The sequence below is a fragment of the Oryx dammah genome, unplaced genomic scaffold, assembly GCF_014754425.2.
Source record: "Oryx dammah isolate SB20612 unplaced genomic scaffold, SCBI_Odam_1.1 HiC_scaffold_6, whole genome shotgun sequence".
NCBI classification, from domain to species: domain Eukaryota; kingdom Metazoa; phylum Chordata; class Mammalia; order Artiodactyla; family Bovidae; genus Oryx; species Oryx dammah.
Genome location: NW_024070190.1, coordinates 16976697 through 16989942, shown reverse-complemented (window position 1 = coordinate 16989942; position 13246 = coordinate 16976697). Strand labels below are relative to the sequence as shown.

At 50.8% G+C, this 13246-nt stretch overlaps 1 protein-coding gene across 1 annotated transcript in view; it reads right to left on the bottom strand.

Annotated features, from left to right (window-relative positions):
- VSTM4 (V-set and transmembrane domain containing 4) overlaps positions 1–3285 on the bottom strand; it is an 81251-nt gene extending 77966 nt beyond the window's left edge. Inside the window, exon 1 of the mRNA XM_040242851.1 lies at positions 3197–3285. Coding sequence (XP_040098785.1) covers positions 3197–3251 — 55 coding nt within the window. The 5' untranslated portion in view covers positions 3252–3285. The remainder of the gene's footprint in view (positions 1–3196) is intronic.
- Between the last annotated feature and the right edge of the window lie 9961 nt (positions 3286–13246).

Here is a 13246-nt window from a genome sequence, read left to right as displayed (position 1 = left end):
AAGACTCTGTGCTCCCGAGGCAGGGGGCCTGGGTTCAATCCCTGGTCAGGGAACCAGATCCTACATGCAGCAACTGAGAGTTCATACGCCACAACTAAGACCCAGCACAAACAAATACTTTTTTAAAATAAATAAAAATGCTACTTTTTAAAAGCACCTTTAAAATACTGACAAATGTTTGCATGCTCTGAGAACAGGGCAGGTGGAAATAACAGAAAGTGACACACACAGCGATCTATAGGAAGAAGGCTGGGCTTCTCGGGGACACGATCAGCAGTCATGCAGGGCCCTAAGCTTGGAGGGTCGCCATTTGATTTCATCTCTGCTGTTGCTCTTTTAAAAGCCTAAAAAGTTTAAAATGAAGGACCCTGCATTTCCATTTTGCACTGAATCCCACAAATTACATAGCTGATTCCCCCTGTAAACAAATGTTAAATTCCTGTAGATAAGATTTATGGGGTCTAATCCTCTTGTTCCCATTTGGATAATGTTATGAAAAGAACTAAAGCTCAGAAAACAGCCTAAAAGGACTTCAGTATAGCCAAATAGTACAGAACCTATTCATCTAGTACTCAACCACCTTCTCTCCCTTACCCCCACTTACCCGCTCCCTACACTTATGAAGTGAGAAATAGCAGCTTCCAGGTACAGGGGAGTATAGAACCTCTAACAGAAACAGAGTGCCTGCCTCGCCTGGGACACAGAGGTGGCAAGGCTAGGGTCCCTTTGTTCCAACTGGGCAAGCTAAGCACTAATGACTCTGTGCCCCACACTTGTCTGTCTAGAAGAAACGTCCCCTCTCCTTTCAGGAAGCCAGGAGCCTCTGCATTGATAAGGAATGCACACTGTGGGTACCAGTTGGCAGTAATCTCACTCTTACTAAAAGGATAGTCTGAATTCGTGACAAATAAATCTCTGAAAGAAATATAACTGTATCACTTTAAAACCCATGGCACTAGAAGCCCGTGTTGACCGAATACCAAGCAGAGATCCAGCCTACAGGGTAATGCCTTCATATTAAGGTGGTCACCTTAAAACAGCTCTGATCCAGGATGGACACAAGGCCCTGACCCGTGATGAACACTAACATTTACTGGATGTGAACTCTAGACCAAGGACGGTTCTAAGCACTTTAGTCGTGTTTTCTTAATTTATCCTCATAGTTATGTTTATCCCCATTTTACAGACAAGAGGGTTAAGGCCCAGAGAAGCAAAGACACTTGTTCAAGCTCACACAGAACATGACAGGGCTGGAATTAGCAACGAGGCCATCTGGCATCAGAGACAGTTCTCAACCACCAATCTGGACTACAGCGTGGCTTTGAGTAAATATTCTGCCCCCTCAGTTTGCTGTAAAATGACGGGTGGGACCAGGTAATCCCTCAGGCCCCACTTTTCCCCAAAGGAAAATGTAGAAAAGTGCAGCAGTTAAGAGCCCAGACGTAGGTATAAAGTGGATCTGCCAGGCCTTCTCTTGAGGTGCCGCAACCAGGGGCTGTGGATGGAAAGCTTAAAAGAATGACTGGCATTCTGGGTGCAGCACAAGCAGAAGCTCCCATCATCACACAGCCTTGGGCACAGCCAGGCCTGACTAAAGGTTCTCAAATTCCAGGGGACTTCCCTGGCGGTCCGCAGTTAGGATTCTGCACTTCCAGTGTAGAGGGCGTGGGTTTGATCCCTGGTCGGAGAACTAAAATCCCACATGCCACACAACGCGGCCAAATAAATAAAGGTCCCCTAATTCCAGTCCTCAAAGCTCCCGAGGTTTCCTGGAAAAAGCCCCTCTCTGGGGACACCACTGCTGACAGCACCTGGGATTAAAGGTCGTGGAGCCCAGGGAACAAACACCCTTGCGCCCCCCTCTTGCATCTTGCTGGCTGCTGGCCACTAGAGCTGCCCTGGCCCAACTCTCTCAGTCGAACCTCCAGGAACTGCGAGCCAAGACAGCAACAACTGTGAAGAACATTTCCCACAGGGCCGATTTCAAGTTCACTGGAAACCCCGCTGCACTGGTAGCCAGGGGACAAGGGGTAAATTTCTTCCCACTGGGAACCAAGTCCCCCCCCCCCCATCAGACTCGATCTATGCTGGCTCAAACGCTGGGCCACCCACCCAAATGCTGGAAAATTACTTTACTCTGTTCATCAGCCCCCTTACTTAAAAAACACTGGCAACACAGCCTAGCCAGTAAAAGCGGTCTAGACCCAGGATTCTTGCGTTCAAATCCCAGCTAAAGCAGGTATAAGCCTTGTGACTTAAAGCAAGTCAACTCATGGACAAGGCCTGTTTCCTCATCTATAAAATAAGGGATAACAATACGCATTTCCCTCAGAGACAAGTTTAAGTGAATTAATGTTTGCAAAGCACTTGGGTATATATTTACTCTTGTCATTATTACTTTGAAGCACTGTGTGATTAAAGGAGACAACTGTAACACCCAATGGGCACCCAGGAAATGTGAGTGCCATCCATATATTTATTATTACTATTATTCTAGCCAACACTGCCCTTTCAGCCTTGGGAAATAAAAGTCTTCAGCACCTTAGAAGTGGGAAGCAGAAACCCCAGATGAAAGCCCGTAGTGCGGGTAGAGGCTGCCCCGAAAGTCGGGTGCTCAGGGCAAGGGGAAAGGGCCCGGCTTCATCCAGCCGAGGATCCCCTAGCTCCCCAGGCCGGGTCATCGCAAAATGCCCGCGATCAAGTCCCCAGACCCCACGGCCGGCGGCCGATGCGGCCCCTTCGGACCGGTCCTCCAAAGAACTCTCCGAAGAGAATTCAAGGGAAGTCGCTGCCCACTAACCTGCCAACAGTTGTTGGCGCTGACTGTTGGGAAGAAAACAGAAAACACGCCAAAACTAGGACTCGCACAGCCCTGCTCGCATCTTCCACTTGGAGGCCTGGCCCCTGGAAGAGAACCGGGCTGCGGAGGGTCCGGCGGAGCGCTGGGGTCCCAGCCGAGCGGGAGGGGAGGAGGGGACGCGGCAGCCCCGACCCTCCAGAGGCTCCGCTGGGCTCCGCCGCCCGGACCGACAGACCGCGGCTCGCGGGCGCCGACCGGGACCGGGAGGGGGCGGCCCGGAGGCGTCAGGGCCTCCCGGCCAGGCCCGAGTCCCGGGTCCCCAGCCCCGGCCTCCCCGGGCCCCGCCACCCGAGCCCCACCCAGGGTCCCCGAGCCACCCGGTCCCGCCGCGCTTACCCGGGGCCGGAGCCCGCGCCAGCAGCACGGCCACCGCCAGCGCCAGGAGCCGCATCTCCCCGCCGCGCCCGGCGCTGTGACGCGGGAGCAGCGCCACCGCCTGCCCGCCACCCGCCCCCCTCTCCTCCCCCGACCCCGCCGCCGCGCAGCCCGCCCCGCGCCCGCCCCCCGCCCGGCTCCGGCCCCCGCCCCTCCGGCCGCCTGCCCCACGCCCGGCCAGGGCTTCTGGGCTGAGGGCGTGAGCGAGGCCCCGCCGGCGATCCTCTACCAAAACCTGCAGGCGGCTCATTTCACCACTCCCATTTCACAGATGTGAACACTGAGGTTCTGGGAGGCAATGGGTCGGACACAGGGCATACGTGGCTGCAATGATATTGGAGGCCAGTTTGCATCACAGGCCAGTTATTGCTACGGGGACGGTGTCTGGAAGCTTGGGTGAAAGTTGGGGGGGACAACTACCAAATGCGGGGATTTCCTGGACCTAAGGCTAACCTGTTGCCCAGCGAACCTCCTGCTGTCTCTACAGAGACCTTTGGGAGCCAAGGAGCAGCTGAATTCGAATGGGGGTGGGGAATGTCGTGCATGGGGATGCTTGGAAAACGGAGAGTCACACACGAAAGTTCAGAGTGTGCGGACGCTATAAACTGTGATGACCGCTTAGGGCGCCCCAGCCACAGACATTGGCTAGACACTCTGCAGTACGCCACTAAACCCTGCCACTGGGAGACCCTGGGGCAGCTCCCCAGCCTCCATGCGCCTCGGTTTCCTCCATCTGTACAGTGGGGAAGTGGGCATGTCCCTCACTGGGTGCTTGAGAAGATCAGGTGGGACGATTCCAGTTACTGTTCCAGGCATCGCTCCTGGTCCCCGGCCCGTGAATGTCACCTGTCTTTACTATTACTGCTGCAGATAAGGAAGCAGAGGCAGGGAGATGAAAGGGCTGTCCCTGGTCGCACAGCCAGGATGTGGTGAGAAGGCCATTCAGCCCATCTCACCCTGAGTCAGTGCCTGATCTCTTCCCCATGCTTCTAAATTTGGGGCCAGAGCCTGACTAATGTGTTAGCCCAGCACTTCTGGGGCATGTGTGTTAGATATGCTTTGCATGTGCATGTGTCTGTCAAAGGAGGGCTGTGTGGGGTTCCAGGAAAGGTGGGCCCTCACTTGGAGTGGGATCCCTGCAGGAAGGAGAGAACATGGGCCCTGTCTCCTTCCCTCTAAGACCAGTGAATGAGGGTGCGGAAGGCATGGGACAGAGGTGGTACTGCCCGCTGGCTGCTTTTAGCCCCAGGTCATGTCCCAGAGGACAAGTCCACCCTGCAGCCCAGGCCAGTGGGTGCACAGCACTTGTGATGTCTCCAAATGCCAGGTATTCCCTGCGGTCCTAGGGCCAAGCGTCCATAGGACTCTTCTAGCTGAGGGCGCTCACAAGGAGCAGGGCTCTACAGAGACTGGGCTGACCGGCCAGGCAGCCTGACTGCAGGGAGCGGCCCCGCCTCTTCTCCCCAGGGGTGACAGAACTGAGGAGTCCGTGGGGAACTGGCTGCAAGGGTGCTGGGTCTGATGCCAAGAACAAGAAGTGAGGGCAAGAACTGGTGTCAAACGGGATCCTACCACCCAGGAATACAGACATTTCTGGGAGACTTCCAGACCAGAGCTGGGAAACCACTTTGCACGTATGAGCAACTAAACCTCACACCCCACCCCTGTGAGGTCCCAGGGTCCATTTTACAAGTTAGTAACCTTAGGCTCAAAGAGGTCTCCTATCCAGGGCTCTTGGGCCACAGAGTGTCTGGAAGGAGAACTTGGATACTGACTGTGGAAGACAGTGCTTGGTGAGACAGGGGGAGGATGCCGAGGAGTGGTGCTGATTCGGAAAGCTGACCAGCCTCCCACCCTGGGCACCACTGTGGGTCCTTGGGCAACATAAGCAATCTGAACCTCATTGTCCAGAAGATGGTGGCATGTGTTAAATGGCATGTCAGCATGACTGCACGTAGGCAGGAAGCCAAGGAAGTGGCAGGACTGTGTGGTGTCCTCGGTGACCTCCCACCTCAACCTCTGTGCTTGCGATTTACTCCCCGTGGGGGGAGAGTAGAAAGAGCCCTTTACACAGGTGGGGCACACTCAGGGGAGCCAGTTATCGCTTTAGTATCATTTCTAAATATCTTTCCCTGAAGAAGTGAGCAGATATTCAATCCAAAATCAGACCTAAGGGCCCACCCTTTGCCTCGCCTTCTCTTTGCCAAAATTGATGTTGTGCTGGAGATTTAGGGGCTGAAAAGTGTTTTTCTTATAGTTCTGTGACACCTAACAGTATTCCCTTTTCAGTATTCTCTTTGCAGCTATCTCTCTCAGTCCTTTTCAGCTTCTGAAATAATCTACCAGAATACCTTGGCCTTTGCTGCCTGACATAGGAACAGGGAAACACACCCAGTCTCCAGGGCAGACACCATCAGTGAGCCAGATGAGATTCAGGATTTCAGTTATTCTGGATACAATAGCAAAGGCCTTCCCGATCATTCCTTTCACCTTGCTGCCTGCTAACTCACTCACAACCTTAAGACAATTTGAAAATCCTCCACCAACTTATTCGTCCCACCCCTGGCTCCATCAGGTCTGACTGTGTTCTGAATTAGAAGAATAATACAATCCAATTATTTTTAAAAGTTATCTCTTCCAAAAATCCCCCTGTCTGGAGTTTCTGGATGAGTGTTCAGACTGTTCTGAACTTGATCCAGATCCCTGTGGACACTAAGCTATGCTGAGGCCCTACTCAACTAATCCTGAATCTATACCAGTCACTACTGAAAGAATCTTAGAAATCCAAGTGCCCTTAAAATAAATTACGTGGCAGGCTACGAAGTGGAGGTCTCCTTTTCTTCTTCCGTTATGCAGTTGTCTGCTAAAGCCGAGTGTGAGATAAAAGAGGATGGCATGGTTTTATAATCAGCTTGACTTTGTGTATAGCAAGTATATCCTTAAGCTAAAAGCACCAAGGAAAAGTAAACACCCCCATCTAAGGTGCTCAGCGGATTTCTGTGTTGCTTTTTCAGTCTGGATTTATACAAGTAATTTTTAAGATCTCCTCCTTCTTGCTGTTCATGGGCATTTTGGAGCCAAAGGCACTTAGTTGCATGCTTGAATTATCACCAATAGGGAGTGAACAAAGAGTAAACTTTGGACAAAAGAGGTTTCAGCTGTGGCTGATGAGAGAGAGGATAGGAGAGAAGAGATCGTGGTTACAGAGGACGCATTTATCCAATCAGAAGAAGAAATCATGAGCCAGCAATGGTGGAATTTGGACAAAAATTGCAGCATCTTTCCCCTGCACAAATAGGGAAGGGGTGGGGAATGCACTGGTCTTTCCCTAAAGGTAAGGAGATGTGAAGCTATAAGGCTGACAGTACAGCTTGATACGAAGAGCTTCTCCAAACAGAGCTGTAAGATACAAATTCAGGTCATTCCTTGACCTTCGCAGTGATTGTTAGCTTGGTTGTCAGGCTCTGCAGGCTGGTTGGATGCAAGAAGAAAAAAAAAACGGCCTCTAGGTTCTAGAACTGGAGAAGGAAATGGCAACACATTCCAGAGTTCTTGCCAGGAGAATCCCAGGAACAGAGGAGCCTGGTGGGCTGCCGTCTATGGGGTCGCACAGAGTCGGACACGACTGAAGCGACTTAGCAGCAACAGAAGCAGATTCTAGAAGGCTCCAGATAGAAGAGATTGGAATGAGGGCAGGTCATCTGTATCACTAATCACAACAGAGGCCATGCCTGCTTCCTCTTCCTCGTCTTGCTGGAACCCTCGACTGTGGAAGCAGCCCTTGAACTGAACCTTCTAGTGTCCTGGGAGAGTCCCACCAGCAGAGGGTAAGGGACCGTTCCAGAGGAGGGAGCAGATTGCCAAGCACAGTGACCGGAGGCCACAGGAGGGGCATCAGCACTTCTGCCGCAGGGACAAGGGTTCAATCTGTGGTTGAGGAACTAAGATCCCACATGTTACCGGCCAAAGATATTAAAGGTAACAATAACAATTAAAAGACACAGACATTTCAAGTCTTGCTCCTGAGAGCTTAATAGACAAATTGCATCTTGGGAGTAAGATGTGGGCAGAGGTACAAACAGGAACAAAGCCCTAGAGGCTCCCGAATGCCAGATCCAGGAATTTGTACTTCATCCCAACGACGGTGGGTGATGTCAGTGAAGGAGGGGAGATGTCACAAGGGTCCTCCAGGCATCACAGAGAGGGCACCACTAGGTTTGGAAGCAGGGACTTCACTGAGTCTAATATCTCCAACGTTACTGACAGTAATCCAAGGAAAGTGTTGAATTTTAGAGTCTGTGACTCACAACGAGGGTACAGAAAAAGGAAAGACAGTTGACTCATCCTCAAGCCAAAACGAGATGCCTTGGAAAACAGTGTCGTTGTCTGGGATCGGAGGCAGGGGCAGGGCTGAGTGCTGAGCCCTAGAAAGCGCATTCTTGCATGGTGCCCAGTGCATGGTGGGCATCAGTGAACATCTCGGGGGTGCATGGGTGCACTAGTAAATGGAGAAAGGAAGCTGTTTCTCGGGTTCCCATAACAAAGTGCCACAAACTGAGGGACTAAAGCACAGAAATAAATTGTTCTAACCGTTCTGGAAGCTAAAGACCTGAGAGCAAGGTCTCAGCACGTTTGGTTTCCACTGGAGCGTCTCTCTTCGGCTTGTGTGTGGGCATTTTCCCCCTGTGTCTTCACCTGCTCTTTCTTCTCTGGGTGTCTGGGTCCTAATCTCCTCTTATAAGGGCACCAGCTATATGGGATTAGGGCCCAGCCTAATGACCTTATTTTAATTTAACTACTTCCTTAAAGGGCCCATTTCCAAATACAGTCACTCTCTGTGATACTAAGGTTTAGGACTTCAGCATGTGAACTCTGGGAGAGATTCAATTCAGCCCGTAATAGTAGGGAAGAAGGGAGGAGGAGGCAAGAGGAAGGCAGACAAAGAGGGAGCAGATAAAGGGAGCTGAGAAACAGAGATGGGGGTGGGAGCTCGAAGACTGAAGACTCTGTCACCAAGGCCAGCTAACAAGGAGAGGGATGGCTAATCCCGAAGCAAAAGTAACAAAAGAATCAACAAGATCACTCACCCTAACCTGGGATTGAAAAACGGAGAGTCTAGCAGAAGAGCCTTCTTTCCTCTCACACATTCAGATGTCCGTGAGTAGCAGCCTTTTTCGTCGGTGTTCAATTGCTTTACAGTGCTGTGTTAGTCTCTGCTGCCCAGCAAAGTGAAGCAGCAATGTGTATACACATATCCCCTCTTTGTCACCACAGAGCGCTGAGTGGAATTCCCTGTGCTAAAGAGTAGGCTTTCATTAATTTTCTTTTTTATACGTGTGTGTGTGTGTGAAGTCGCTCAGTCATGTCCGACTCTTTGCGACCCCATGGACTGGAGCCTACCAGGCTCCTCTATCCATGGGATTTTCCAGGCAAGAGTACTGGAGTGGGGTGCCACCTCCTCCAGGGAATCTTCCTGACCCAGGGATCGAACCCCGGTCTCCTGCAGTGTAGGCAGACCCTTTACCCTCTGAGCCACCAGGGAAACCTATACATATGGGCTTCCCTGGCGGCTCAGATGGTGAGAGAATCTGCCTGCCAATGCAGGAGGCCTGGGTTCAGTCCTTGGTTTGGGAAGATCCCCTGGAGGAGGAAATGCTGTATATATGTCATTCCTAACCTGCCAGTTCATCTCACTCCACTTTTCCCCAGTTGGTGTCCATATATTTGTTCTAAATAGCAGCCTTTCCTGGACCACAGCAATCCAGAGCTAGGAGCAGCTTTCATACCACACGCACCCGCTTCAGTTCTCCATCAGCCCCGCTTTGATGAACCCAGCCTGGTCTCCCTGCTCCACCTTCACTGTCTGCTGTGGGCACTTATCACTTTGTGTTTAATTAAACAAGGAAGGATCAGTGCTCAAGGCTGGCAGAGCCTGTCCTTGGAGAAGCAGCCTTCGATGGGCAGCATGGACCCCCCAGGGGTGTTTTGAAATGTGTGGAACAGTTTTGTCACAATGATTTGAGGGGCAGATGCACAGCTAACATTCAGAGACCATGACGTGAACGCCCTGGATTGCAGTGGGCAGTCCTGCAAGGGAACCAACAGTGCACACAAAATGCCAACCATGCCCACGTTAGACGCTGGAGAGAGTGATGGCAGGTCACTGACTCAGGCAAGCAAAGGCTTCTGGAGTGTGTAGGAAGTGTGCGCACAAGATTCAGAGTCATGCGCAAGTACAAGCTGGCTGTTGACTGTCTTCCGTCAGCTACAGGTCAGCATGCTGCTCTCAGACGAGGCATCTCCAAGCCGAGTCTCTCACCGCCAGTCTGGCTTTTCTCTCTGCTTCTACGAAGGAGTGCTAAGTCCAGCTCTCAGCTCCCCTGGGCCAGGAAAATCAGAGACAGGGCTGCTCAGCTGCCTCCCAAACACTGGCCTAAACAGAGCCAGGGCTGGTCAAAAGCGAAGCCTGGCTGATAGCTCAGCCTCCACCACAGCCAGGCCAGGTTGCTCCTCCCAGCCTTCCTGGCTAGATGAGGACAAGATGCAGGAAGCTAGTGCTTTGTGCAGCGTCCAGAGTGACCTCTTCTTGAGTGAGAAAAGTCCCACTCACTCCCCTAAGGACACACACACGTACCCCCCTCCACACACGGATGGATGAGAGATGAGACTTCTTCGGGGTATGTTTCCCTCTCCCTAGTACCCACCCTCCCACCCCTGCACAGATGAGTTATCAGACCTGGTCCTAACTCTTCTCCGTGGTCACTCCCTAACTCCATTTCCATTCCCTCAGGGACTTCCTCTATGGCTAACTAATGAATTAATTCATGTAAAAGGCTGAAATTAGTATGTGAGCTTTCCGAGCGAGGATATTATTATCAAAATAGAGAAGGACAAGTCTTAAGTCAGTGAATGGCTCTCCGATGATGAAATTGCTGAACCATTAATTGACTGAAGAGAAGATTGTGGGGACAAAGGAGCGAGCTCTCTAGAGGACAAAACAAACCTTTTCCCTCTTTATAACGATAGCCTTTGTTCTAGAAGTTCAGAGTCCCAGTCCCTATCTCAGTTTGGGATATCTGGACTAATTGCCTCGTCAGGGAGGTGCTGGGTTTCTAATCCTCTCAAGACTCTGCTTGAAGAGGTACTACCTCTTCCAGGAAGCCTTCCAAGCCCCGAAGACTGAGTTAGCTTCCCTCTTCAGAGCTCGCACATGTTCCTATACAAACCTCTACACAGAGCATCGTAAATGTGCCTATTGGACTCTCTGATCCCCAAGACCAGACGCTGGCCGTCATCATCTCTGTGTCCTTCCTGCTTGAGCCCAGGCCCTGGCTGTGGAGGAAGCAGTGGGTGAGTGTCTGTGGAATAAATGGGGGTGTTCCACACGAGCGCTCCTTGGTTTCATTTCTCAATCAGGGTTCCAGGGCTCCTCATGTTCCCTAATGGAATTCTTAAAACTTTAAGGCAAAAATTTAAAGCACATGGATTTTCTGCTTGCACGCTTTATAAACGTTTTGTGGCACATGATTTCTGTGCCCTTGTTTGCATGTAGGTTGGCAACCGGGATGACCTTAGATGATACAGCTTTACATACTGTCCACACTGGGAGACTGTGTCATCTGACTGTGCTGCAGTTAGGACCCATCAGCCCCAGAAGAATCTGCCTTGCATTCAATCCCATACTCACTTAGGAGGCAACTTGGTTTTGCAAGCACCAAGCTCAACAGTGACGTAAAACTAATGTTGTCAATTTGAGTTTTATTGCTGATGTAATTGCTTTGTATTTAATGTATAAATTTGTTTTTATTTTAGAGTTATCAAGGAACTATAAGCTAGAATATTTGTTATTTAAGTCATTGTGTAAGCAGCAAAAAATAAGTCAATGTGGGCCCGGTAAGAAAGTTCTTGGCATTTGAAAGAACAGTAGTCAAGTTTGCAAAAATAGTGCTGTCAGTAATTCTCTCTCTTCCTAAGATGATGGTAACTGGCACTGCAGTTCCTGGATATGCTCTGGGAGGGGCTGCGGGAAGTCCAGCAACGAAGCATCAGTAAGCCCCAACAAGCCCATTAGAGGATCATTCACGGACCTTCTTTCTAGGTCCTTCTTTCTAGCTCCACCACAGCCAGGCACAGCACAGCCCAGCACACACATACGTACACACCCAGTCACACTCATCCACACCCACACATGCACACACGTGTGTACACACACATGTGCTTGTCACCAAGGCATTTTCAGGAACTGCTTGCTCCATCTTCCCTACAGCTCAGGGTGCCCTGGTGCTCATCAGCCCTGACCCAGCTCATTTCCAGGTGGGCCCTTCCAGTCTATCTCCCTGAAAGGGGGAGCAGTAGAGGCTTAGAGTAGAAAGGAGGGGAACATACCGTATTCTCTTACCCAACCTCCAGACCACCACATACTCACATGCAGAATCCCTCCAACCCCAGCCCAAAGCATTCTGCATGCTCAGGACCGGTAAGCCATTCTGTATTTGCCAAAAGTCAACCTCTTGGTTTCAAATGCCTTCGTGCCATTCCGGGTATATCACTCATCAAGCACTGACTGAGCACTCACTGTGTGGTCACTCTCCTGAGGACCTGGGACCCAGAAGGCTCCCCACCAGAAATATGGACCTGCTTGCTGGGCTCTGGCCCTTGTTCTTCAGCATCTATAGTTGTTTGTCAGGGCTGCCTTGACAAGACACTCAGACTGGGGACTTGGCCAGCAGACATGAATCGTGTCCCAGCTTTGGAGGACAAGTTCAAGATTCTGCAGGGTTGTCTGCTGAAGCCTGCCTCCTTGGCTTGCCGATGGCTGTCTTCTCCCTGTGTCTACACGTGGTCTTTCTTCTGTGTATATGTGCCCTAATTTCCTCCTTTCATAAAGACATCGATCACAATGGAGTAGGTCCCATGCTAATAATGACCTCATTTTACTTACTTCTTTAAAGATCTTATCTCCAAATAAGATTGCATTCTGAGGTTCTAGAGGTTAGGACTTTGACCTTGAAATTTGGGAGCAAAGGACACAATTCAACCCATGGCAGCATCCATAACTGAACACCTCAGAGACTCCCGTGGAAAGGTCAGTGAGGATCCCACCATCTGTGATGGACCCTCATCCTTTCCCACCAGCCTCACACCTGGACCACCTGGGTGATGTCACATTCCCCCGTCAACGCATCCTCCATAGCGCCTGCCATTTCTCTCTTCCTGCTTCTCTCTCCCTTCTCCAACTTCATTTCTCCTTCATCCTGCTGCACTGCCTATGGCACCCCACTCCAGTCCTCTCACCTGGAAAATCCCATGGATGGAGGAGCCTGGTGGGCTGCAGTCCTTGGGTCGCTAAGAGTCGGACACGACCGAGCGACTTCCCTTTCACTTTTCACTTTCATGCACAGGAGAAGGAAATGGCAACCCACTCCAGTGTTCTTGCCTGGAGAATCCCAGGGACGGGGGAGCCTGGTGGGCTGCCGTCTATGGGGTCGCACAGAGTCGGACCCGACTGAAGCGACTCAGCAGCAGCAGCAGCAGCAGCTGCAATGCCTTCCCCTTCTTTCCCTGCAGAGCCCCCTTTCATGATCTTGTTCTCTTCCCAGTGTCGCCGTCTTTCACCCTTTCTCTCAGTTGACCTCCCGCCAGTTTTCTCTCAAGATCTCCCTCTCACTCACAGCTCTCAACCTTTATCAGAAGTGAGGACACACCACAAAAAGAGCTTTGCAATTTAACTCTTGAGTTGGCTGCATTCTCATTCATTATAATGTGCTCTTAAAATCAAAGCTAATTTAATTCAGAAGAGCCAAAGTTTAAGATGTCAAGAGCTGGCTTTTCAAAGTGGGGTCTGTAGACCACAAATGTGGAGGCTGAAGGTCCCTTGTGTCACTTCTAACCTCAGGTTATGTTTGATTAAATGTTTTATTGCCTTTTTATTATAAAATCCATACTTCCTCAAATAGGAAACAGAGAATAATGCATGTTACAGGAAAACTAAAATTTATTGACAATTATCAA